Genomic DNA, 22,130 nt, shown 5'->3' with positions numbered 1-22,130 from the left:
GAGAGCGAGAAGGACCGGTCAGGAGGGGGGTGGGGGGGTGGGGGGGGGGCGGAGGGGGGGCTGCTAGATTGCATTTAATAAGTAACACAGGCTCTCTTTGTTCCTGTCCATTAGGGAACGCATGAGAAATCAAAGTACCTGGGCTCCCCTCCCTCCCCTCAGAATGAACTCCCCGCCCGTACCTCTCTCCTGGGCTCTCACGCGCGGGAGCGCCGTGATAAAATAAGAGCACGGGAGCGCCGTGATAAAATAAGAGCGCGGGAGCGCCGTGATAAAATAAGAGCGCGGGAGCGCCGTGGTAAAATAAGAGCACGGGAGCGCCGTGATAAAATAAGAGCGCGGGAGCGCCGTGATAAAATAAGAGCGCGGGAGCGCTGTGATAAAATAAAAGCGCCGTGATACAATAAGAGTGCGGGAGCGCTGTGATACAATAAAAGCACGGGAGCGCCCGGTCGCGCTGGCCTCCGGAGGCTTCCGTATCCGTTACCGTGGCCGCGGTGAGAGCCGTGGAAACCAGGCTGAGACACCTCAGCGCACTCGAGTCAGGCTCAACACCTGGCTAGAGAGAGAGGGAGGGAGGGAGGGAGGGCGAGAGAGAGAGAGAGAGACATCAGCTTGTCCCGTGTGCACCAGATGAAAACCTGACAGCTTTACTGCCTGTTCTCCTATCAGACAAATTTGCAGCAAAAGCTGCTGTAGCCCTGAGCGATGCTGCCATGCGCCTCATTCTGCTCCCGACTCCATTCCCAGCGCCTGCTTATTCAAGCCTGTGAGAGCTCCATCTGTCTCTCTCACCACACACACGTACGTGCACGCGCTCACACACGCATACACACACACACTCACACACTCACACACGCACACACACACACACAGACACACACACACACACACTCTCTCTGTCTCTCTCCCCACACACACGCACACACACTCTCTCTGTCTCTCCCCACACACACGCACACACACTCTCTCTGTCTCTCTCACCACACACACGCGCACACACACACACACACACACTCACACACACACACACACACACACGCACACACTCTCTCTCTCTCACCACACACACACGCGCACACACACACACATGCTCACACACACACACACACGCACGCATACACACACGCGCGTACATGCACACACACCACACTCTCTCTGTCTCTCACCACACACACACGCACACACACACACTCACCCATACTCTCTCTCACACATATACACACACACACACTCAAACACACATGCGCTCACCCACACACACACACTAGAGAGAGTCTCTCACACAGTCTGCCCGCGTGTCTCTGTGTGTGCCCGCAGTGGTGCCCCCCGGAAGCCCCGGCCCCCTCACGAGGCAGGAGTCGTATGACAGCCTGGCGTCGGACCACAGCGGGCAGGAGGACGAGGAGTGGCTGTCCCAGGTGGGCACGGAGTCAGGCACGCCAGAGCCGCCGCGTTTACACTGACCGTACGCCCTCTTTACACCCACCCACCACGTTTAGCACCCACCGAAAAAACAGCAGGGCTTTGTACATGGAAACCCAATGCCCAGTTACAATTGAGACCAACCTGGGTGTTTCTTTTTGAAGGCTTTGCTGAATCTCTTGTGTGTAGCTGTTTAGATTTTTGCCTGATTTGGTTTAGTTCCTTCCTTAGTGATTTTATTTTATTTCATTTCTAAATTACCTTAATTTCTTGATTTTAATATGTTGTGTCTTGTTTTGTTGCCATTTTCCAATTAATTAATACCTGCACACGTTTATCTTCCTTGCCTCTCAGTTTTGTTTTGTGCATTAGTCCTGACACCATCAAAGGTGACTGGAGGTACCTGCTGAGGAATTCATCTCACAGCTGATTAAAACACTCTCATGTTGTACAATAGTCTCCAGGCCAGAACATGCAGTACATGAAATAAAAAAGATGAATAAATTGCATTACTGCAGTCTTGCGGGTTTCATTATCATTTAATTGGGTTTGGGGTTTATTAGATTAGCATTAAAAACATTTTAAGGGATTTGGATTGATCCGAACGTTGCAGCCGGCTGCATTAGTTTGTGACCTTTCTGACTGCGCTGGAGGGTTTTTTTTTTTTCCCGCCACGCTTTCGGACGCGCGCAGCGCTCTTTCTGTCAGCTTGACCGCGTCCTTCGCGGAAAACTAGAGGAAGCGGCGTGGCCTCGCCGCTGCGAGAGCAGCCGCCATTTTCGTCCAGGCGTTTGACGTCCGCCACCGTCCGTCCGCATTCGAGATTTTTTTTAAAAGTGACGAAAACGTAGCGTGACAGCTATTGGGCTAACGCTGCTAAACCTTCCGGATGATTTAAAAAAAAAAAATTTTTTTTAAAGGCGATCCGTACGGAAGGCCGCGTCTCTGACTTATGTTATGTCAACAAAGGGAGGCCTGGCGTGAAAAGGCCGTGTCCTGCAGCGGGGGGCGTCTGTGGCGAGGCGCGCAGGGGGGGGGTAACGAGAGCTGTCAGAGCGGAGCGACGCGGCGTGTCACCGAGCGAGGCGACAAGAGGGGTCCGGGGGGGAACATCTGGCCGTCGCCCCGGCGACGCGCGGCGGCGGCATCTGTTTGTCTCCGGGGCGACGCAACACTGATGGTGTTAACTGCAGAGAGCGCAGCGATCCTCCTCCTTCCGTGGCCTAATTTTGCGCAGCTGCGGCAGGAGCGCGGCGTGCGAGTCCGCGGCGGGGTAAACAGGAGCCGGCCGGCGCCCTGGTTTCAGTCTGACATCGCTGCTCCTCCAATCAAAACAGAGCTTGGGTATAAAAGGGGGAACAAATCGGTGATAATTGTTTTATGCTAATACGATATGGCTATTTATTTGTCTAATGTCTGAGTGCCGTTTTTGTACAGTACCTACATTATTATTTATTCCTGTCTATGATAATGTAGATATTTCGCTGAGGTGAAATTTGGTTTGATGTGGGCCAGATATTACGTTCAGAGAATGGAACCTTTCCAGTGAAGTGCTTGATCATCGAGATACAAAATTTTGTGGGATGAATTCATGCAACATACTGATATGGTGTCTTCACCCTGTTCATGGATGTGGTGATTACTTTGAGTTTTGTATGTGTGTGTGTGTGTTTGCATACGTCTGTGTGTGTGTGTGTTTGCATACGTGTGTGTGTGTGTGTGTGTTTGCATACGTGTGTGTGTGTGTGTGTGTGTAGGTTGAGATTGTGACCCACACCGGGCCTCACCGGCGCCTGTGGATGGGCCCTCAGTTCCAGTTCAAGACGCTGCACCCGTCGGGCCAGACCACGGTCATCTCCTCCAGCTCCTCCGTGCTGCAGTCCCAGGGCAGCATGGACTCCCAGCAGCCTCTGCTCGACTTCGACACCGACGACCTGGACCTGCACAGCCTCAGGTGCTAACCGCTAATCAGGGCGCTAAGCGCTAAACAGAGTGCTAACGCTTCCCATAGCCTTTAGTTAGCGCTGATAGCGCCGCAGCGCTAATAAGGCCACAGTGCTAATTACGCCGCAGCGCTAGTAACGTCGCAGTGCTAGTAGCGCCGCAGGGCTAGTAACGTCGCAGTGCTAGTAGCGCCGCAGCGCTAATAACGTTGCAGTGCTAGTAGTGCCGCAGCTATAAGTGCAGTGCTAGTAGCGCCGCAGTGCTAAAGTGCGCAGTGCTAGTAGTGCCGCAGCGCTAATCACGCCGCAGCGCGCTAACCCGCTCCTTCGCTCTGCGCGGCAGGATCCAGCCCGTCCGCTCGGAGCCAGTGAGCATGCCCGGGTCCTCCAGGCTGGTGGCGGATCGCCGGGGTCTGCCCGGCGCCATGGACCCCGGAGCAGGTAGGGCCTGACGCCCGCCGCTGTGCTATGCGGGCCACCCACGTGATATTTTAGACCAATTGCAGCCGACCTCGCTGCGCGTGTGGACGTCTGCTAGTTCAGCGGGAGATGTGTTCCGCGCGCTGCCAAGTCATCGAGTTTGTTTCACATGTAGTTACCGTTAGTTTGTGCGAGCTAGCTTAATGGTGTCGTGAGACAATCGGTCAGTTCCGCCTGCTATGGCGGGATCCGGGCGGAAATGGCTCTCCGGGAGCTGAGGTTTTTCATGGCGCGGAACACAGATATTATGAACATAACCCCTTTATGATTGGATAAATAGACTTCCTATTCTCGATCTTTGGGTCAGATTAAATTAATCTCGTTTTAGATTCGTTTGTTGTTGTTTACCTGCCTTATCGTATTTCTCATCCTGTTTTTGCGCCAGGATAATCCAATCAGCAGCGATCAGCGCTGGCACACGGCTGTTCTCTTAAAGGAGGCCTCAGTGCCCACAGCGCTGCTGTTGTGTCTGTGCGTGTCGCATGTGAGATACAGCCACTGAAATTAAAGCCCTTTCGCTTCTGAGGAAATCGTGCTGTTCGTGTCACTCCTTCCGTAGAAAAAGGCCCTTTTCAGAAACACTTCATCGAAAGGTCTGTGATTAAAATCATTTATTTCAAAAAATTGTTATAAAAAAGTTATAAGGCTATTTTTTTATTTACCAACACTTAATGTGAATAAGACTGCTGCACACCACTTTGGCTCTTCTGATAACCTGTCATTGTGCTGGTGTCTTGTTCATATCCTGGACTCCATTCACAGTCACGTATGGTATGCCTGTGGGTCTTTTGTGTATATATTCAATGGTGTACAGTACGTTTGTGTTATTGAGGTAACAACACTGTGAGAACAGCAGAATTAAACAGTGTGATTGAAGCGACAGCATTGACAGACAGTATTATTGGGGTAACAGCAGTGTGAGACTGTTATTGAGGTGACAACAGTCTCAGACAGTCCAAATGATGCTGTGACCCAAAATGCTAGCTTCTGTTTTTCACATATGAATAATTAATCATTGTATAGATCCAAGGTGGATACAGACACAGAAGGAGCACGAGAACAAGAAGCTCCTTCCGCAGGTCATGTGACCGGGCCCGAACCCCCCCCCCGGCTGCAGCGTCGGGGGGAGACGGAGCCCAGCCTCGTTGGGGGGTGGGTCTTGTCAGATTTGTTTTCCTTAACGCAGGTTGTAAATTTTTATTACCTGGCTTGAACCAGGACCCCCCTGCCCCCCCCCCCCCCCCCCGGGGTCCAGGTTAGCAGCCCGCGCTGGCGCTGGTGCAGGCTCCGCTGGCTTTTACGGCCGATCCTTATCAGTCTGCGTGCGATCGCTCGCCGCGCGGCGTCTGAGGCCCGGCCTGGCGCCGCCTCTTATCAGCGCACATCGCTTTGTCTTACCTTCTTCAAACGGCCGCCCGCGCGGGCCTGCCTGTCTGTCCCGGGGATTACGGAGCCCCCCCCCACCCCCCCCACTCCTCCCTGATCCTGCTGACTGCGCGATCCTACACCCCCCCCCGCCCGGAGAGCACGCAGGTGGGACGGTCCCGGGTTACTGACAACCGCTGATTTCACACTGCGGAAAAAAACAATAAACAAGTTCTACATCTCAACAAGTATCTTTAGTCTTATATTTACACTTCAAATCCTATTTCTAATGCGTTTTTTTTCGTACTAAAGGAGGCAGAAACACTGCCAGTGTGGTGAGGCAGTTTCACTTTTCATTTGAAGATTTGCCAGTGGGGTAAGACATTGTCACTCGTCAAACAAACAGCGACTTATAACAAGATAATGTTTTCTGACTGAGCGACAAAAAATAAGCTTTTGCGTCTCATTACGAGACCAAACGCTGGTTGAGACAGGCTTTTTTCCCCCAGAGCGGGGGCGGTAACAGTGTCTCTGACCGGCCGAGTCTTTTTCGCTCTCGCGTGGGTTATTAGGAACCCTACACATCATTAATGGCATCGACCGGGGTGAAAGGCAGCCCTGCTGTGTTTACACACGCAGGATGCTGCAGCACAGGGAGAGGGACTGCGATACTCTCCCCTGTCCGAAGACGCCGTCGCCTCTGGAGGGGGGTGGGGGGGGGGGCAGGGGCGTATGAAATGCCATATTCCCCGAGTTTGGCGGTGGGGGCGGCGGTTATGACCGGGAGCCTCTCACAGGCCCACTGACACTGCGGTACGAGGGCGGAACTAAGGCCACTGTCTCAGTTTCGCTGAATCAATGCGGCTCGCTGGGGCGCATTATCGATACCGCTATCGCACCCCCCCCCCCCTCACCCCACCCCCCCCCCTCCGGTTGCCGTAGACGACACAGCGCTTTGTTGCCGGGCGCGGAGACGGCGGTTGATAAAGCGGAGCGCGCGGGAACAGAGGAGGTGGCGTCTTTTGATTTTGTTTTGTTTTGACTGAGTGGAGAGGACACCCCGCCGTTAGCCGCCGGCGTTCGCGGCGGGCGCTCGCCGCTCACCCGCCCGCCGGCTATCGGGGGCGGGGGATCTCCCAGCGCCAGCGCCAGGAACCGCGACGGCCTTTTATCACCGCGTGTGTGTGCGCGCGGGCGGGCGGGCGAGGGGGGGCGGGGGGCCGTCCCCCTGACGCTACGGCGACCAACCAACGCGGGATTGGCCACGGGGCCGTCGGGTTGTTTTTCATTTGGCTGCCGTTCAGGAAGCAGCCTCTCCAGCCTCTCCACCGTCATGTTTTTCCCTCTCCAGATGAACGTGGATAAACTGGCAGTGTGGTGGTGCAAGTGCCCGTGAAGTAGGACTTGTGTGTAGACAGTCCACGTTTGGATAATCTTCTGAATAAGGCCGTAAGAGCAGTCACAATAACAACAGTGTGTGTGTGTGTGTGTGTGAGAGAGAGAGAGAGAGGGAGAGAGAGAGAGACTGTGCATGTGTGTGAGTGTGTGTGTGTGTGTGTGTGTGTGTGCGAGTATGTGTGTGTATGAGAGTGTCTGTGTGAGTGCGTGTGTATGTGAGAGTGTGTGTGTGTGAGAGAGAGAAAGAGTACAGTGTGTGTGTGTGTGTGTGTGTGAGAGAGAGAGCGTGTCTGTGTGTGAGAGTCTGAGAGGCAGTAGGTGTGAAGGTGTGTGTATCTCCCTGGCTCAGTGAGGGGCGGGGCCCGGGGGGGCAGCAGGAACAGGGCCGAGCGCTCCGGGGGCTCCCCTGTCCCAGCGGGTCAGGCTTGGGCGGCCCGGTGTTGGGGGTTGGGCGGCAGGGTGCTGGGGCTCGGGCGGCTGGGCGCTGGGGCTTGGGCGGCCCGGTGCTGGGGCTCGGGCGGCCCGGCGCTGGGGGTTGGGTGGCGGGACGCTGGGGCTTGGACGGCCGGGCGCTGGGGCAGATCGGATGGTAATGGATATGGGCTGAGGGGCCTGACCCGCGGCCTGTAATTACCTGGCCGGCTCATAAAGACACTTTGTTGTCGGAGATACTGGTCACATTCAGGCCCGCGGTAGCTCATTCACAATAAAGGGCTCTTTTTTTTAATCACTGCTGATAGGGCCCCGTCTCTCTGACCCCCAGCACCCAACCCCATCCCCCCACCCCCCAGCCCCCCAACCCCGCCCATGGCCTGCCACCTGCACTGCCCCGCCCCCAGCCTCCCACACACTGCCTCTTTCTTCTGCTGACCCCTAGGGCTCCGGAATAATGCGAAAGGTGGGATTTAGGTGCTTATTTCTGACTTTTTTTTGTTTTTTTTTGTTCTCTCGGTCCACCTCTCGGCCCCGCCGTGACAGACGGCATTCTTGCGGGCGGCCATGTGTCTGGGGTTCAGGGCGGGGTCTCTCTGTCTTTCTGTCTCCTGCGGCATCTCCCCTTTTCCTCTCCTCTTCGGCACGACAGCAAATGCATTCAGCACGGTCTGGCAGCCGCCTGGATTTATTCCTCTCCTCCGCTCTTCCTCTTTCACCGCGCCTCTGGGAGAGAGAGACGGCCAATGGCCTCAGCACATGCAGGAGGCTCACGGACCGCCGCGCGCGTGAAATCGGGCCTGAGCGATCGCAGACGGCCGCGGAGACCTCGCGCCCCCCCCCCCCCCCGAGCCGAATTCCTCTTCCTCGGACGGAACCTGGGGAGGGAGCCGCTGGTCTTCCTCGCGCGTCAGCCGTGCCGAGGTGCGGGTTTTTTTTTTTCCCGTCGGGGTCGACGAGACCGGTGAAAATCGGAGCGTCCTGTTTGAATTTGCACGTGGGTCGTCCGCTCTGTCAGCGTTTCCCCGCCGATAACGTCTTCATGCTGCTCGTCAGACGCCGCGCGGAGAGAGGGGGCGGTCCAGAGGCTCGGCGCGTCCCGGGGCGTGCCGTCCGCTCGCCGTTTCCCAGCAGCCTTTGCGGGCGGCAGAACGCCGGGGGCCGGGGAGGGGGGGGGGGGGGGCGTGCGGAGCAGCTGCTGCTCGAAGCCGCTGATCGGACGCCAGCACGCCGGGCATCTGCCGCGCCCCCTCCTCGCCTGCGTGCGCTCGCTCTCCCGCGCTGCTGCCAGGGCGTCCGACGTGCCCCAAACCGCTCTCACCCTCACTGCCCCCTCCTGCTCCACATCACCCCCACCCCCCCGCCCCCAACGTCTGTCCTGCCTCAGGATGAGCTGTTCACTGTGCACCACAGAAATATCACCACACTTCAGCCTAAGATGCCCGTTTCCACAGTAACGGGAGGCTGTTGCCATCACAGCAGGGCAGTGTAGCAGGTGATAGGGTGAGAACCAGGAAACGGGGTGGAGGTATCATCAGGGGGTCACCATAGAACAAGGGCTGCCCAATCCTGTTCCTTGAGATCTACCATCCCTGTTAGGTTTCCATATCAACCCTAATTTGGCGCACCTGATTCTACTCAACAGGAGCTCAACATGAGCTCCAGCTGTTGAGTTTGCTTTGTTAGGGTTGGAGTGAAAACCCTCAGGACGGTAGATCTCGGAGCAGGGTTAGGGTTAGGGTTCGGGTTAGAACCTTCTGGGATCAGTTGAATGCGTGTTTGGTCGGAGGGGGTGGGGTTCTTCTCTTACATGTCATGGTGGTGATCAGAAATAGGTCAGGCTAATCCACACAGACAGAACCGGGGGCTCGACTGACAGACTGATTTTGACGTGACACACGGTATCAGTCCTGACTCTGGCAGAGGGGGTTGTGGGGGTTGGGGAGGGTGGGTGGGGGGGGGGGGGGGCTGATGTGCAGTAACAGGGGTGCCAGCTGGGGCTTTAAGCTGCCCCTGCTCCGGGCATGTGTGGCAGAACATGTGGTGCCAGTCTGCGCTCGTGCCACCCCTCCTCACACGCCCCCGGGGGATTGGCCGATGAGCCCGGAGTCACGCACCTCACACCGGGGGGGGGGGGGTGCCGAGATGATCCCCAATCTGCTCATCACCGCGCGTCAGAAACCTGACTGCTGCACTCACAACGAATCTACTCTGAACCTGTCCTGCCTCCTTTTATTACGCTTTCTTTTTGAATTGTTTCATTCATTTATTCCTCAAGGAACTTAAATATTGTTGATAAATATATTGCAAAACAGTGTGTTACAACACTTCAGAAATAATTCATTGATTCATGTACAGGTTATTACTTTAAGATTTTGCAATTTGTTGCACTGCAGTGAAATGTATTGTTATCATATTTTCCACCTGAGTCCACACATCTACAATTACAGTGTATTCCGTTTCCTCTTGGCATAATATTGTGTCAATTACATGACAGAGAAATTCTGACAAAAGACAGCTGACACACGGAGAGCTGGCTGTCTTTTCCCCTTCTCCGAAGGCGGCGTGTAAAACTAGAAGACGGTTTGAAAGAGCTATCGAGCTCGATTCCTGGAGGGTCCCGTGCGTGCTGGCGGGTACTGGCGTTTTGGGGGCACTGCACCCTCCACAGGGTGCGTTAGTCCTCCCTTACCTGCTGCGTGAGGCTGACCTGCTTCCCTCCTGAGCATCCAATCGGAGTTCTGAGCTGTAGTGCTCACTGTGCTGCAGGGCCTGGAGCGGCCTGCCGGGGGCGCCGGCGAGAGCGAACTGTGCACGGAAAGGCGCGGGAGGGTCCTGGCAGTGAACCCCCCCGCCTTCTTTTTCGGGTTTCGGGTGACGCGGCCCGTCCACGCCTCCGGGCCCTTTGTCCGAAAATGCCGGTGTGAGCCGGAAACTTTTTCACAGAAAGAAGGAGGGAGAGAGGGGGGGAGGGAGAGATCTGTCCACTGTATTAAATTCAGTGGAGGGAGCGGTGCTGAGGGGGGGGCGTGTATGAGAGGGTAGACGCTGGATCGGGGGGGCGGCCTTTATCAGAGTACGCGGCGTCCGCCGGTCAGATGAAGATGTGTTCCAGAAGAAGGGGCGGGGCTTGTGTGTGACCCCCTCTCGCCTTCTGTGCTCTCCCAGGCTCCCCCCCCCCCCCACAGGCCCCCAGGTGTGGAGGGCCGGCCGGGTCATTTCCTGCGCTGCGTTGGCGCAGATGAGTTTCGGTGTTTGGAAGATGATATCTGCTCACCTGGCCGCCGCGGACACAGAGCCCCCCTTTGTGTGTCCGCTCGGCGGGCGGACCGGGCCGGACGAGCGCGTCCCCCCCGCGGCCGGGCCAGGTGGCGGCCGCGAGGTGTGGAGGGGGGAAGCGGCCGGGGTGCGGCGCCTCCAGCTCCTCTGTCTTCACCTGGAAATAACCGCTTGTGCGTTTCAGTGTGCGGCTGTGTGTGTGAGGGTGTGTGTGTGTGTGTGTGACTGTATGTGTGTGTGTGTGTATGTGTGTGTGTGTGGGTGTGTGACTGTGTGTGTGTTCAGGTGTTCATGTGTGGATGTATGTGTGTGCTTGTATGTGTGTGTGTGTATGTGCGTGTGTGTGCATGTATGTGTGTGTCTGTGTGTGTGTGCTTGCTTGCTTGCTTGTGTGCGTGCGTGTATCTGCATGTGTCTGTGTGTCTGTGTGCGTGTGTGTGTGTGTGTGCTGTGTGTGTGTGTGTGCTTGCTTGCTTGCCTGTGTGTGTGTATGTGCATATGTGCGTGTGTCTGTGTGTCTGTGTGTGTGCATGCTTGCTTGCCTGTGTGCGTGCATGTGCATATGTGTGTGTCTGTGTGTGCGTGCGTGCGTGTGTGTGTGCGTGTGTGTGTGTGTGTGCGTGCGTTTCAAATCACCGGAGGAACGTGAAAAATGTCAGGCAGGAATTCCACTCCCGTATCCTGCCCTGGTGTTTGAGGATCTCTCCCCAGTCTTTGGTACTTGGTACCGCTGCGTTGTGACCAGTCCTCTCCTCGCCCGGATCAGCCTGGCGCTGCCACACACTCACGGGCCCCTCCGTTTCACACGCCGGGCTCTCTCTCTCTCTCTCCCTGTTTCACACGCCGGGCTCTCTCTCTCTCTCTCTCTCTCCGTTTCACACGCCGGTCTCTCTCTCTCTCTCTCTCTCTCTCTCTCTCTCTCTCTCTCTCTCTCTCTCTCTCTCTCTCTCTCCCGGTGCCATAAAAGCCCGGGGCTTTCGCTCTCCCCTGTGAAGAGGAAAAAGGGGCAGAGGAGAGCGCGCTTTTGTTGCTTCGCCCCCCGGCCGGTCCGGGCGACCCGGGGGCCCCGCGGGCTCATTCCCGCCGCGGGCTCTTCGCGCGCGCGTGCGGTCAGGAGGTCCGCGTAGCGCCCGGCGATGCGCTCAGCCGCTCCGCCGTTATCAGTAGCGCAGGAAGCTCCAGTTATCACATTCTTTGGGAGCCGCTCTTAAGTGAGATCCATTAATTTGATGACAGGGGCCCCAGACGCGAAAACCTCTCCGTTTGAACTTTTTTTTTCTTCCCCCCTGATCTTATCACCGTAATTTATACCTTATTGTACGAACGGGGCTGGAAAACATCATTTCTTGGCCTTATTAATTGTTTTTTTTCCTTTTTTTTTTTCTTTTCTTCCTTTTCCCCTCTTCCCCGCCCCCCCCCCCAAAGGGATGTTTCGTGTGAAAATACGCCGAGCGATCTCATTAGGATTCCGCAGATCTTCTGGAACTTTCTCTCGTGTTTGGATGCCCCCCTTTCTCAGCTCGGATCCGCGGCAAATTGATTCAAGAGCCGAACTTTCCTCGGGCTGAAGGGCCGATAGCCAACTATGGCAGAACTCGCGAATAGTTGTATATATTACCCTAAATAAGCGTGTCGGGGAAATGTGTTTGTAATAAACAGGCAGGATGCACGTTTGCTGGAATGCTGAAAGGCTAGTGCCCTGTCGATGGAGGCTGAGATTCTAACGCTATTGCGTGTTTATGATTTTTAAAAAACGTTTTTTTTTTTTCTGGTGCTGGGTCCGAAAACACTCCCGTCCGTGCCGTTTCGACGCCGGAGCGGACGCCGCCGCGAGGCTTTGGAGGAAGCGGAGTTTTTGGCTTCTCCCTCGTCTTCACGCGAAAGCTTAAAATCCGTTCCCGGGACAACTGAGGGCGAAAAAAAAAAAAAAAATACTGAAATTCCCCCCCGAAATACATGTGTTTTCAATAAAGCATTAGAAGTGAGTGTAAAAGCAACAGTGGACTATTTGAGCTAATTTATTCTGCTGTACATACAGTACCATGTAGTTATCTTAATGTTGATACATGCAGGAGTTGGAGGGGTTGCGGGTGGGGTGCGGGTTGGGTGGGGGGGGGGGCAGGGTTATTTTTGGAAGGCACCGAAGGAAAAGTGCGGTTTGTTTCATTCAGCTGGAGCCAGGGTTGGAGAAAAATGGCTCTGCGGTGACTGGCCCGGGCCTGTGTGGAGCACGCTCTTATTAAGACGCGTCTTTTGAAGGAGGTCTGGACTCGTGTGGCAGAGCGAGCCGTGCGGCGGGTCCTGGGCACCTTCCACACACCGCGGAGAGTGCGTATTAATATACATCACTCCCCATAAGAACCCCCACACGCCCCCGGACCGCTGCTGCTATTCGGGAGCGGAGCACAAATCATTTCGGATTCAAAGTGAATAAAGACAGGGAGAGAGAGAGTGATTGAGGAAAGAGGGGGGAAAAAAAGAGGGCAGGGAGGGGAAAGGAGGAGAGAAATGGAGAGGAGAGAGAGAAAGAGGGGGATAGTCAGAAAGACTATGGACAGAGAAAGAAAGTGAGGGAACGAGAGAGAGCAAAACAGAGCTCTAGTGAGAGAGTGGGTGAGTGGGAGAGGGGGGGAAGGCTTATCTCCTGGAGAAGGATCCGGGTGCGGTGTGGTGAGGTGTTCTGGCCTGTTCGTTTGCCTGCACCTTGCCCCCCCCGGCGGCCCCCTGGTGATGCCCACCCCCTAATTGGGTCAGCCTGTAAGTAGGAGGAGCTCCGATCGGCACCTCCACGGCGGCGGCGGCGCGGAGATAAGGAGCACCGGCCGCCCCCGGGCCTCCTCGGTCCCCCCCCGGGCGGTGGGACGCGCTCCACGTCCCCATCTCCCCCCCAAAAAAAACAGCGGGGCTCTACTGTGGGCACACTGGTCAACAGGGCATAATCCACTGAGTTGGCAGTAAACACGCACACACACACACACACACACACACACACACACACACACACACACACACACACACACACACAAACACACACACACAAACACACCGTGTCTTTAATACGAACCTCTTCTAAATATGTGATTTTTTTGAGCGGCGTTCCTGGGAAGGCCTTCCCAAAACCCGCGCTCTCTCCCTCTCCCGCTCCGTGTTCCCGGGGCGAGCTCGCGGGAAGGTGAGGAAGTTCATGTTTTCCTCAGAGGGACTGAACGACTGAGGTCTAATCTTTTTATGAAGCTGCAGAAGAGCGTGTGGTGGCCTCAGATGACACAGGCTGCCGTATGTCTGTGGCTTACTTCAGTACAATCCCACGTTTGGTGGGGTGGCACATTATCGATTTTAATAAACATAAATGTCTTTTGGAAATACACTGCATTCCATCTAATTAAAAAAAAATTTATTTGAGCTATTTTCATTTACTTTTTTTTTTACGTGAAACGAAAATGAAAATCGTTAAAATCTCTGCTGCTGTGATGTCGGAACACAGCTCGTACCCCCCCCTGTCTATTTTCTAAAGGATTCTGCCTGTGGTAGGAGATTGGGGGGGTGGGGGGTGGGGGGGTGGCTAAAGAGTCTAAAACATTTTTCATAAGCCTCCGTGAGCGAGCCCACACAAGGATTATGTCTTTCTTTCGAAGGCATGTTTACGCAGCCTTCGGGTGAAAGACTGCAGAGCTCTTACCACCAGTTCTGAAAATGAGGCCAGACCAGGAAAATCAGGATACAATTTGGCACTTTACGGGGACTAAACGATTTCCTCTTAGCTGCTGATTTCTACTGGGAAATGTATCCTCGGACTGAAAATTGCATCCGGAAAAATGTTTATGTAGTGGTTTTTTTCAAATGAGCGATTATTCTTCTAACCTTTAACATTTTCAGAATGTGATTTTTTATTTTTTTCTCCCCCCTCCTTAACCCCTCTGTTACCCGGTCGGACTTTGTTTTGCTTTTTACGTTGTTGTTTCCCTTGGGTGTCGGGTCGTGCTATTGGAACGCAGACGACCGCGGGGAAGTCTGCGAGACCCCGAAACTGTGTTTTCCCACCTTTTTACTCCCCTTTCCCTCCGAACCGAGTGAAAGCGAATCTTCATCCCCTGAACCTGCCTCTCAGATGTTTCCCTTTAATGACGGCTTTCCCCGAAACGTGTTAAATATAGCACCCCTCAGGATAACACACCAGAGTGCCCGAGGGTGACTTAGGCAAAGCTTAAAGGATGTTTGATTTTTAGCACGAGAACGCTCAATATTTATCTGTTTATTACTTCGATGGCTTGGGCCCGTAAGCTCTCTGCATTTCTGCGCCGCGACAGCCGACGTAGCATTATCGTTTCAGCAAAAAGGTGATATGTATTTCTCCTTAAATAATTCACCTGCGCCAGGTGGACGCTTCCTACGCAGCGTCCTTTTACGAGTTTGTGTCTCCTGGCGCGGTCTCGGCGCGGCGCAGGAAGCGGACGAGCGAAGCGCTTAGCGTCGCGAGGTGTTTCGCCGCCGCGGCGCGGCTCAGCCGAACGGAGGCAACGTTCACGGGGTCGTCTCTCAGCGCTCTCTGATGTGTTCTCTGGCCCAGTTCTGCGCCTGGATCATGTGCTTTGGGGGGGGGCGGGGGGAGAGGAGGGCGAGGGGAACAAAAACCTGCTTTAAACTGTTAGCCAGACGCCCCGCTGCCAGCTCACTGTGCGATATAAACATCGAACCGCTAATTATTTTATTTTGGCCTATCCTTAGCGAACCGGTGAACGGTTGTTCCGCTGGCGGGTTAGCGTAGTCTGCTCACCCGCCGCCGTTTCTCTGCGGTCCTGGCCGGAGGGGGGGGGGGGGATCTCTGAGGCTACAGTTTGGTACGGCCAGTCACGCCGAAAAGCCCTTTTTTTCTTTGCCTCAGACTGACAGGAGGCGCTGTTTTTAGATTACTGCGGGATAGCCGAAAAAGCCGTGGGACGTCTGCGGATGCACTTCCTCACCCCCTCTCCAGCTCCTCTCCGTTACTCTTTTCTCTTTTGCGGTTTCTTTTTCAGTTACGGATAAAAGGGGTGATATTTTTTTATTTTTTTTATTTTAAAAAGCGGCGGTGTCGAAAAGCTGACTTTCGGGGCTACCTGGAGCCCGGAGTGTGTGTGTGTGTGTGTGTGTGTAATGAAACTTCGGGTCCCGGCGTAGGAAAACGAGCGGTCGTGTTTGTAACGCGGGGTCGTGAAAGAGCTGGCGATTACCGCGTCCGATAGGGCCGGCGGAACAAAGGGTGATTGATCGTGCTGTTTTTTTTTTTTCGGGGAGAAAGTGCGTTGGCGCTGCACAGCTGTTGATGAGTAATAAAGTGTGATGATCGGTAACTGCTCTCTAATGACTCGCCCGTAACTGCTTCCAGACCAAACTAATGTCGGGGTTGTTTTTAGTGCGGTTCTCACCTTTTGTTCTTTGCTCTTTTTTTTCCCTTTCCTTCTGTAGTTTCCCCCTTCTTTTCTTTTTTGCATCAATCTTTTTTTCTGTCTTCCTCCGTGGCGGGGGCGTTCTCTGTCACACACAGATTCATTAATCGACGCCTAACCCGGACCTCTTCCTCTAGCTTTCTTTTTTTTGTTTTTCCAGTTTTGTTTCAGACCTCTCCATCCATCATATCCCCCCCCCCGGTGCGGGATGAGTGGGCCTGTAACGCCCGTGTGATTGGTGGAGAGGCCTGTCAGTTCCAGCCAGGCGGCCGCAGGGAGCTGGAGGGAGGGAGGGTGTGTTTCTCTCACATTTCCGATCCGGTCGCTGTAAATAATAATCCCAGGAGACCCGGGGGGTCGGGATCACTTACAGTAACGGGGGTGACTGCAGGGGGAAGTCGTGGGAACGTTGAGGGATGACTCTGCTTTCTTTTCTTTGAACAACTCATTCACACGTCAGCTCTTAAGTCACCGGCAGAAATAATTGTTGCTCTATTTTTTTTCCCCCTTCTTCTTCCTGCCTTGAATAGTTTTACAGCTGCACGGAATCACAGTGCTGCCCTGGAGTGTGTGTGTGTGTGTGTGTGTGTGTGTGTGTGTGTTGAGGGGTGTGTGTGCATGTGTTTGCGTGGGCTGAGATGAGCGTGTGTATTGAGGGGTGTGTGTGTATGTGTGTGCGTGCGCTGAGATTGTGTGTGTGTGTGTTGAGGTGTGTGTGTGTGTGTGTGTGTGCGCTGATGTGTGCGTGTGTGTTGAGGGGGGTGTGTGTGTGTATGTGTGTGTGTTTAGGGGTGTGTGTGTGCATGCGCTGACCTGTACGTGTGTATGTGTGTGTGTGTGTATCTGTGTGCGCTGAGGTGTGTGTGTGTGTGTGCGTGCGTGCCTGAGGTGTGTGTGTGTGCTCATATCTGCGTGCGCTGCGGTGTGTGTGTATCTGCATGCGCTGAGGTGTGTGTGTGTGTGTGTATCTGTGTGCGTGTGCTGAGGTGTGTGTGTGTGTGTGCATCTGCGTGCGGTGTGTGTGTGTGTGCGTGCGCTGAGGTGTGTGTTTGTGTGTGTGTGTGCGCGCGTGGTGTGTGTGTGAGCGTGCGCTGAGGTGTGTGTGTGTGTGTGTGTGTGTATGTGCGTGCACTGAGGTGTGTGTGTGTGAGCGTGCGCTGAGGTGTGTGTGTGTGTGCGCGTGTGATTTTTTCAAAGCGCGGAACCCCGAATACTCCCCGGTGGAAAACGCTGACCCTCCTCCCCGCGCTCTCTCTGAACGCTCTTGTCCGACATCTGGAAACAGGCATGTTTGCAGCCCCTCCATGACATGCTCGCGCTCTCTCCTGATTATATTATCTGGTAAAAGTTTTCTTTCTCCTGTGAGAAAAAAAAAAAGGAAAGAAGAAGTATGCGACCCTTGGCCTGTCGGGGGGTCAAGTGGTGATTGCTGATGTTGTCTCCTCTAAACACATGTTTAGTCCCGCGGAGCTCGCGCGGTTCCCGAAAAGTTTGGTAACCATTAAAGTACTTCCTAAGTCAGTTCCGGAGTCAGGTCTCTGTGGATGCGTTGAGGAGGGAGGGAGGGAAGGAGGGAGAGACGGAGAGAGGGAGGGAGGGAAGGGGGAGTGGGGGTGGGGTGGGGGGTCAGGAGGACTGTGTCTCGTTGCTCGACGCTTCTTTTTCGCGGAGGGGGATGCGGTCTGGCGGCCAGTCGGGGGGGGGGGGCTGAGGGGCGTCCCGCGCCCCAGCGCCGCGGCGTAGCGATGGAGGATCAGACGGGAGGGAGGAAGAGCTGTGAACTTTACATGCGATGAAGGGCGCCCCGGGGATGGGGAGGCCGGCAGGAAATTAAAGGATCATTTAGTTTGGGGGGGGAGGGAGGGGAGGGAGGGGCGGGGGGCGGGGGTGGGGGGGGGAGGCGTCGGGGGCACGGCACAGACACCCGCTCCCAGCCCAGCGCAGACGCAAAAAAATAAAATAAAAGCCAGGAGGAAATTAATAAGAGCGCGCCCGGCAACAAACAGTTCACTTTGGTGGGGTGTGTTCGTGCTGCCTTGCTGTCAGGGAGGGTTCGCGTGAAGAGAATGCAGCCCTGTCATCTGCTCCCCTGGGTGTGAAGAGGTGGAGTACCCCCTCCCTGCCTCTCTCACTCTTCCTCTCTTTGTCTCTCTCTCTGTCCCTCTCTCTCTCCCTCTCCCTTTCTCTCTCTCTCTCTCTCTCTCTCCCTCTCTCTCCTACTCTCTGTCTCTGTCTCCCTCTCTCTGTCTCTCTCCCTCTCCCTCTCTCTCTCTCTCTGTCTCTCTCTCCCTCTCTCTCTGTCTCTCTCCCCCTCTCTCTCTCTCTCTCTCTCTCTCTCTCCCCCTCTCTCTCTCTCTCTCTCTCCTGTCCGGTGCAGGGCTGTGAAATAGATTTGTGTGTGAGTGTTTGTGGGCGTCCGAAGCGTGAGACCGTGTCCCGGCTGCTGAGAGGGTGGCTGACCTGCCCGTCTGCGAGATGAATCATCGGCGCAGTATTTCACTGGCCGCTGTCACCGGCCGCGGACCCCCCCCCTCCCCCCGTCCGCGCTTATTTACCCACGATGCTCCTCTGCCCTGGGAACCCCCCCCGTTCACGCCAAACGCTGAAGCCCCCCTCCCGAAAGATTTGGCCGTTCTGAAAGACCTCTAGAGCACTGCACACGGGACTGGAGACAGTGCGATGGAGGCTTTGAGATGAACTGTTTGGAACTACCATGGCAACACACACCCCCCCCCCCCACCCCAAAACCCCCCTGCTGACCCCCACCCCCCCTGGGCGCTGTGGCGTGCAGGAAGCGCTCGGGCGGAAGCAGGAAGCCGGGGAACGGGGCGTGGCACCCCGGGCCTCCCCGGACGAGCTGGGGAGCCGCCCGGGCGGCGTTAGTCATCGCACTGCGCTGCGCGGCGCCGCTGACCCCAATTAGGGACGCCCTGCGTCTGATTAGGCGTAGCTGGGAGCGCCGCGCGCGGAGAAGAATGCGCCGTTTGTGTGCGGCGCGGGGGCTTGGACACAGACGCCGCTAGGCACGAGGGCGGGTGGGGGGTGGGGGGGGGTGGGGTCGGGAGGGACGAGCCCCCGCTTCCTGCTGCGTCCCAGGACGGGTGGGGCTGCGGGGGTTTGGGTGTTCGCCCTGTGCTTATCGTCTCCGCACGCGCCTCACGTTCAGCCGCCGGGACGGACGGGACGTCCTGCCGAATGTGAGCGCGGGCCGGGCTGGAGCTCAGCGCGGAGTGCCCCAGTTGCCTGGGAGGGGGGGAGGTGGGGGAGAGAACTGCAACACTCCTGCACGAAGTTACCACTTCCTGTTTGTCTCCAGGAGAGAGAGAGTGATGGACGAGGTGCGAGTGCTCCTCAGCTCCGGAACATTCTGTCTACTGAGCTGTCCAACTATTGGGCTACAGCTCTGGTTGTGTGTTTATAGGTACAGCTATAGGGCTGTAGCTCTGGCTGTGTGTTTATAGGTACAGCTATAGGGCTACAGCTCTGGCTGTGTGATTATAGGTACAGCTATAGGGCTACAGATCTGGCTGTGTGTTTATAGGTACAGCTATAGGGCTACAGCTCTGGTTGTGTGTTTATAGGTACAGCTATAGGGCTGTAGCTCTGGCTGTGTGTTTATAGGTACAGCTATAGGGCTGTAGCTCTGGCTGTGTGTTTATAGGTACAGCTATAGGGCTACAGCTCTGGCTGTGTGTTTATAGGTACAGCTATAGGGCTGTAGCTCTGGCTGTGTGTTTATAGGTACAGCTATAGGGCTGTAGCTCTGGCTGTGTGTTTATAGGTACAGCTATTGGGCTACAGCTCTGGCTGTGTGTTTATAGGTACAGCTATAGGGCTGTAGCTCTGGCTGTGTGTTTATAGGTACAGCTATTGGGCTACAGCTCTGGCTGTGTGTTTATAGGTACAGCTATAGGGCTACAGCTCTGGCTGTGTGTTTATAGGTATAGCTATAGGGCTACAGCTCTGGCTATGTGTTTATAGGTACAGCTATAGGGCTGTAGCTCTGGTTGTGTGTTTATAGGTACAGCTATAGGGCTACAGCTCTGGCTGTGTGTTTATAGGTACAGCCATAGGGCTACAGCTCTGGCTGTGTGTTTATAGGTACAGCTATAGGGCTACAGCTCTGGCTGTGTGTTTATAGGTACAGCTATAGGGCTGTAGCTCTAGCTGTGTTTATAGGTACAGCTATAGGGCTACAGCTCTGGCTGTGTGTTTATAGGTACAGCTATAGGGCTACAGCTCTGGCTGTGTGTTTATAGGTATAGCTATAGGGCTACAGCTCTGGCTATGTGTTTATAGGTACAGCTATAGGGCTGTAGCTCTGGTTGTGTGTTTATAGGTACAGCTATAGGGCTACAGCTCTGGCTGTGTGTTTATAGGTACAGCCATAGGGCTACAGCTCTGGCTGTGTGTTTATAGGTACAGCTATAGGGCTACAGCTCTGGCTGTGTGTTTATAGGTACAGCTATAGGGCTGTAGCTCTAGCTGTGTTTATAGGTACAGCTATAGGGCTACAGCTCTGGCTGTGTGTTTATAGGTACAGCTATAGGGCAGCCGTGTCAGGACTCCGGTACGAGCCCGTTAGCCGGTGAGCCGGTGAGCAGTAATTCAGCTCTGACGCCGGCCGGCGTGCCGGTATCTCCGAGGGTGCCGCCGCGGAGCTTTGTGTTTTCCTAACGCCGCTGACGTGCGGTCACGCTCCGATTCCGTCCTCACCTTCGCGCTGAAAAGATTAATGTCCGCTGAGATTAGAGCGTGGGTTCGGGCAGCTTTATCTACAATGCTCTGTTGTTTTAGGGGGGGCGGGGGGGGGGCGAGTGCTGGGGTGTTTTGCACTATTACTCCCTGTAGGTGCTGTGTGTGTTTCCACTGGTAACGAATCCAGTCACAACAGGGCCGAGCCCATGAGCTATCGTTCGCAGGCATGGGGCGTATGTGTGTTTTTTTTGGTTTTTTTTGGGGCCTGACTGACAAGAATTCTTCATGGATTTTTGTGCCTGTTCAGCTGTGTGTGTTTTTTTTTTTTTAACAAAGATGTGTTGGTGAGTGTCAGTCTGAATCTGGAATGAATTCATTTTTTCTGAAGGGGAGTATATGTGCACAGTAGAGTGAGTGCCTGTGTAAACGTGCCCTGCTGTAGAAATAGCACTGATCTGAGGTCAGTGGGAGTAAATGGCAGCCTCAGTAACAGGGAGGTGCTGGGGTCAGCTCTCCTCTCTGTGTCTCAGAAGCAGCGTTGTGTTCTGCCTGCTGTAGAAATAGCACTGATCTGAGATCAGTGGGAGTAAATGGCGGCCTCAGTACCAGGGAGAAGCTGGGGTCAGCTCTCCTCTCTGTGTCTCAGGAGCAGCACTGTGTTCTGCCTGCTGTAGAAATAGCACTGATCTGAGGTCAGTGGGAGTAAATGGCGGCCTCAGTAACAGGGAGAAGCTGGGGTCTGCTCTTCTCTCTGTGTCTCAGGAGTAGCACTGTGTTCTGCCTGCTGCAGAAATAGCACTGATCTGAGGTCAGTGGGAGTAAATGGCGGCCTCAGTAACAGGGAGAAGCTGGGGTCTGCTCTTCTCTCTGTGTCTCAGGAGTAGCACTGTGTTCTGCCTGCTGCAGAAATAGCACTGATCTGAGGTCAGTGGGAGTAAATGGCGGCCTCAGTGACAGGGAGAAGCTGGGGTCAGCTCTCCTCTCTGTGTCTCAGGAGTAGCGTTGTGTTCTGCCTGCTGTAGAAATATCACTGATCTGAGGTCAGTGGGAGTAAATGGCAGCATCAGTAACAGGGAGAAGCTGGGGTCAGCTCTCCTCTCTGTGTCTCAGGAGTAGCGTTGTGTTCTGCCTGCTGTGCTGTAAGTGGCACACAGTGCGTATGAGGGAGGGCTGGCCAGAGGGGCAGTGCTCACACTGGGCACAAACGAGGGTTTGATTAGGGAGGCCTGGCTGGCCCTCAGCCTCATCAAGGCCCCCGGTGTGAGCAGGCCTTTACCGCACTGTGTCCCCTGCCTGCCTCAGCTGCAGGGGGAAGTGTGTGTGTGTGCGTGTGTGTGTGTGTGTGTGCGTGTGTGTGTGTGTGTGTGCGTGTGTGGGGTATGTGTGTATGTGTGTGTGTGGATGGGGGGGGTCTGCGTGTGGGTTGGGGGAGTCTATGTTTGTGTGTGTGTGTGTGTGTGTGTGTGCGCTTGTGGTGTTTATGTGCGTGTGGTTGGTGTGTTTGTATGTGTGTGGTGTCTGTATGTATGTGTATGGCAGGAAGTGGAGTGTGTGTGTGTGTGTCTGTGTGGCTGGGGGGGAGTGGAGTGTGTGTGCCTGTGTCTGTGTGTCTGGGGGAGGGGGGTAATCACTGCTAATGAAGACGGATGTGAGTAGCACAGTGGGTCCAAACCCCTCTTTCTCC

General features: G+C 55.0%; 1 protein-coding gene across 4 annotated transcripts in view; it reads left to right on the top strand.

Moving 5' to 3' along the window:
* LOC135262805 (BCAS3 microtubule associated cell migration factor-like) overlaps nt 1–22,130 on the top strand; it is a 249,493-nt gene that overhangs the window by 93,700 nt on the left and 133,663 nt on the right. For 3 of the 4 annotated variants that reach the window (XM_064350070.1, XM_064350073.1, XM_064350071.1), the window contains 3 exons: nt 1,321–1,421; nt 3,183–3,379; nt 3,712–3,809. In XM_064350070.1, the coding sequence (XP_064206140.1) occupies nt 1,321–1,421; nt 3,183–3,379; nt 3,712–3,809 (396 nt within the window). Of the gene's footprint in view, nt 1–1,320; nt 1,422–3,182; nt 3,380–3,711; nt 3,810–4,233; nt 4,462–22,130 lie in introns of those variants that run through there. The other variant, XM_064350072.1, reaches the window with a different exon arrangement.

Source organism: Anguilla rostrata, chromosome 9 (assembly GCF_018555375.3).
Source record: "Anguilla rostrata isolate EN2019 chromosome 9, ASM1855537v3, whole genome shotgun sequence".
NCBI classification, from domain to species: domain Eukaryota; kingdom Metazoa; phylum Chordata; class Actinopteri; order Anguilliformes; family Anguillidae; genus Anguilla; species Anguilla rostrata.
This window is presented reverse-complemented; position numbering and strand designations above follow the sequence as displayed.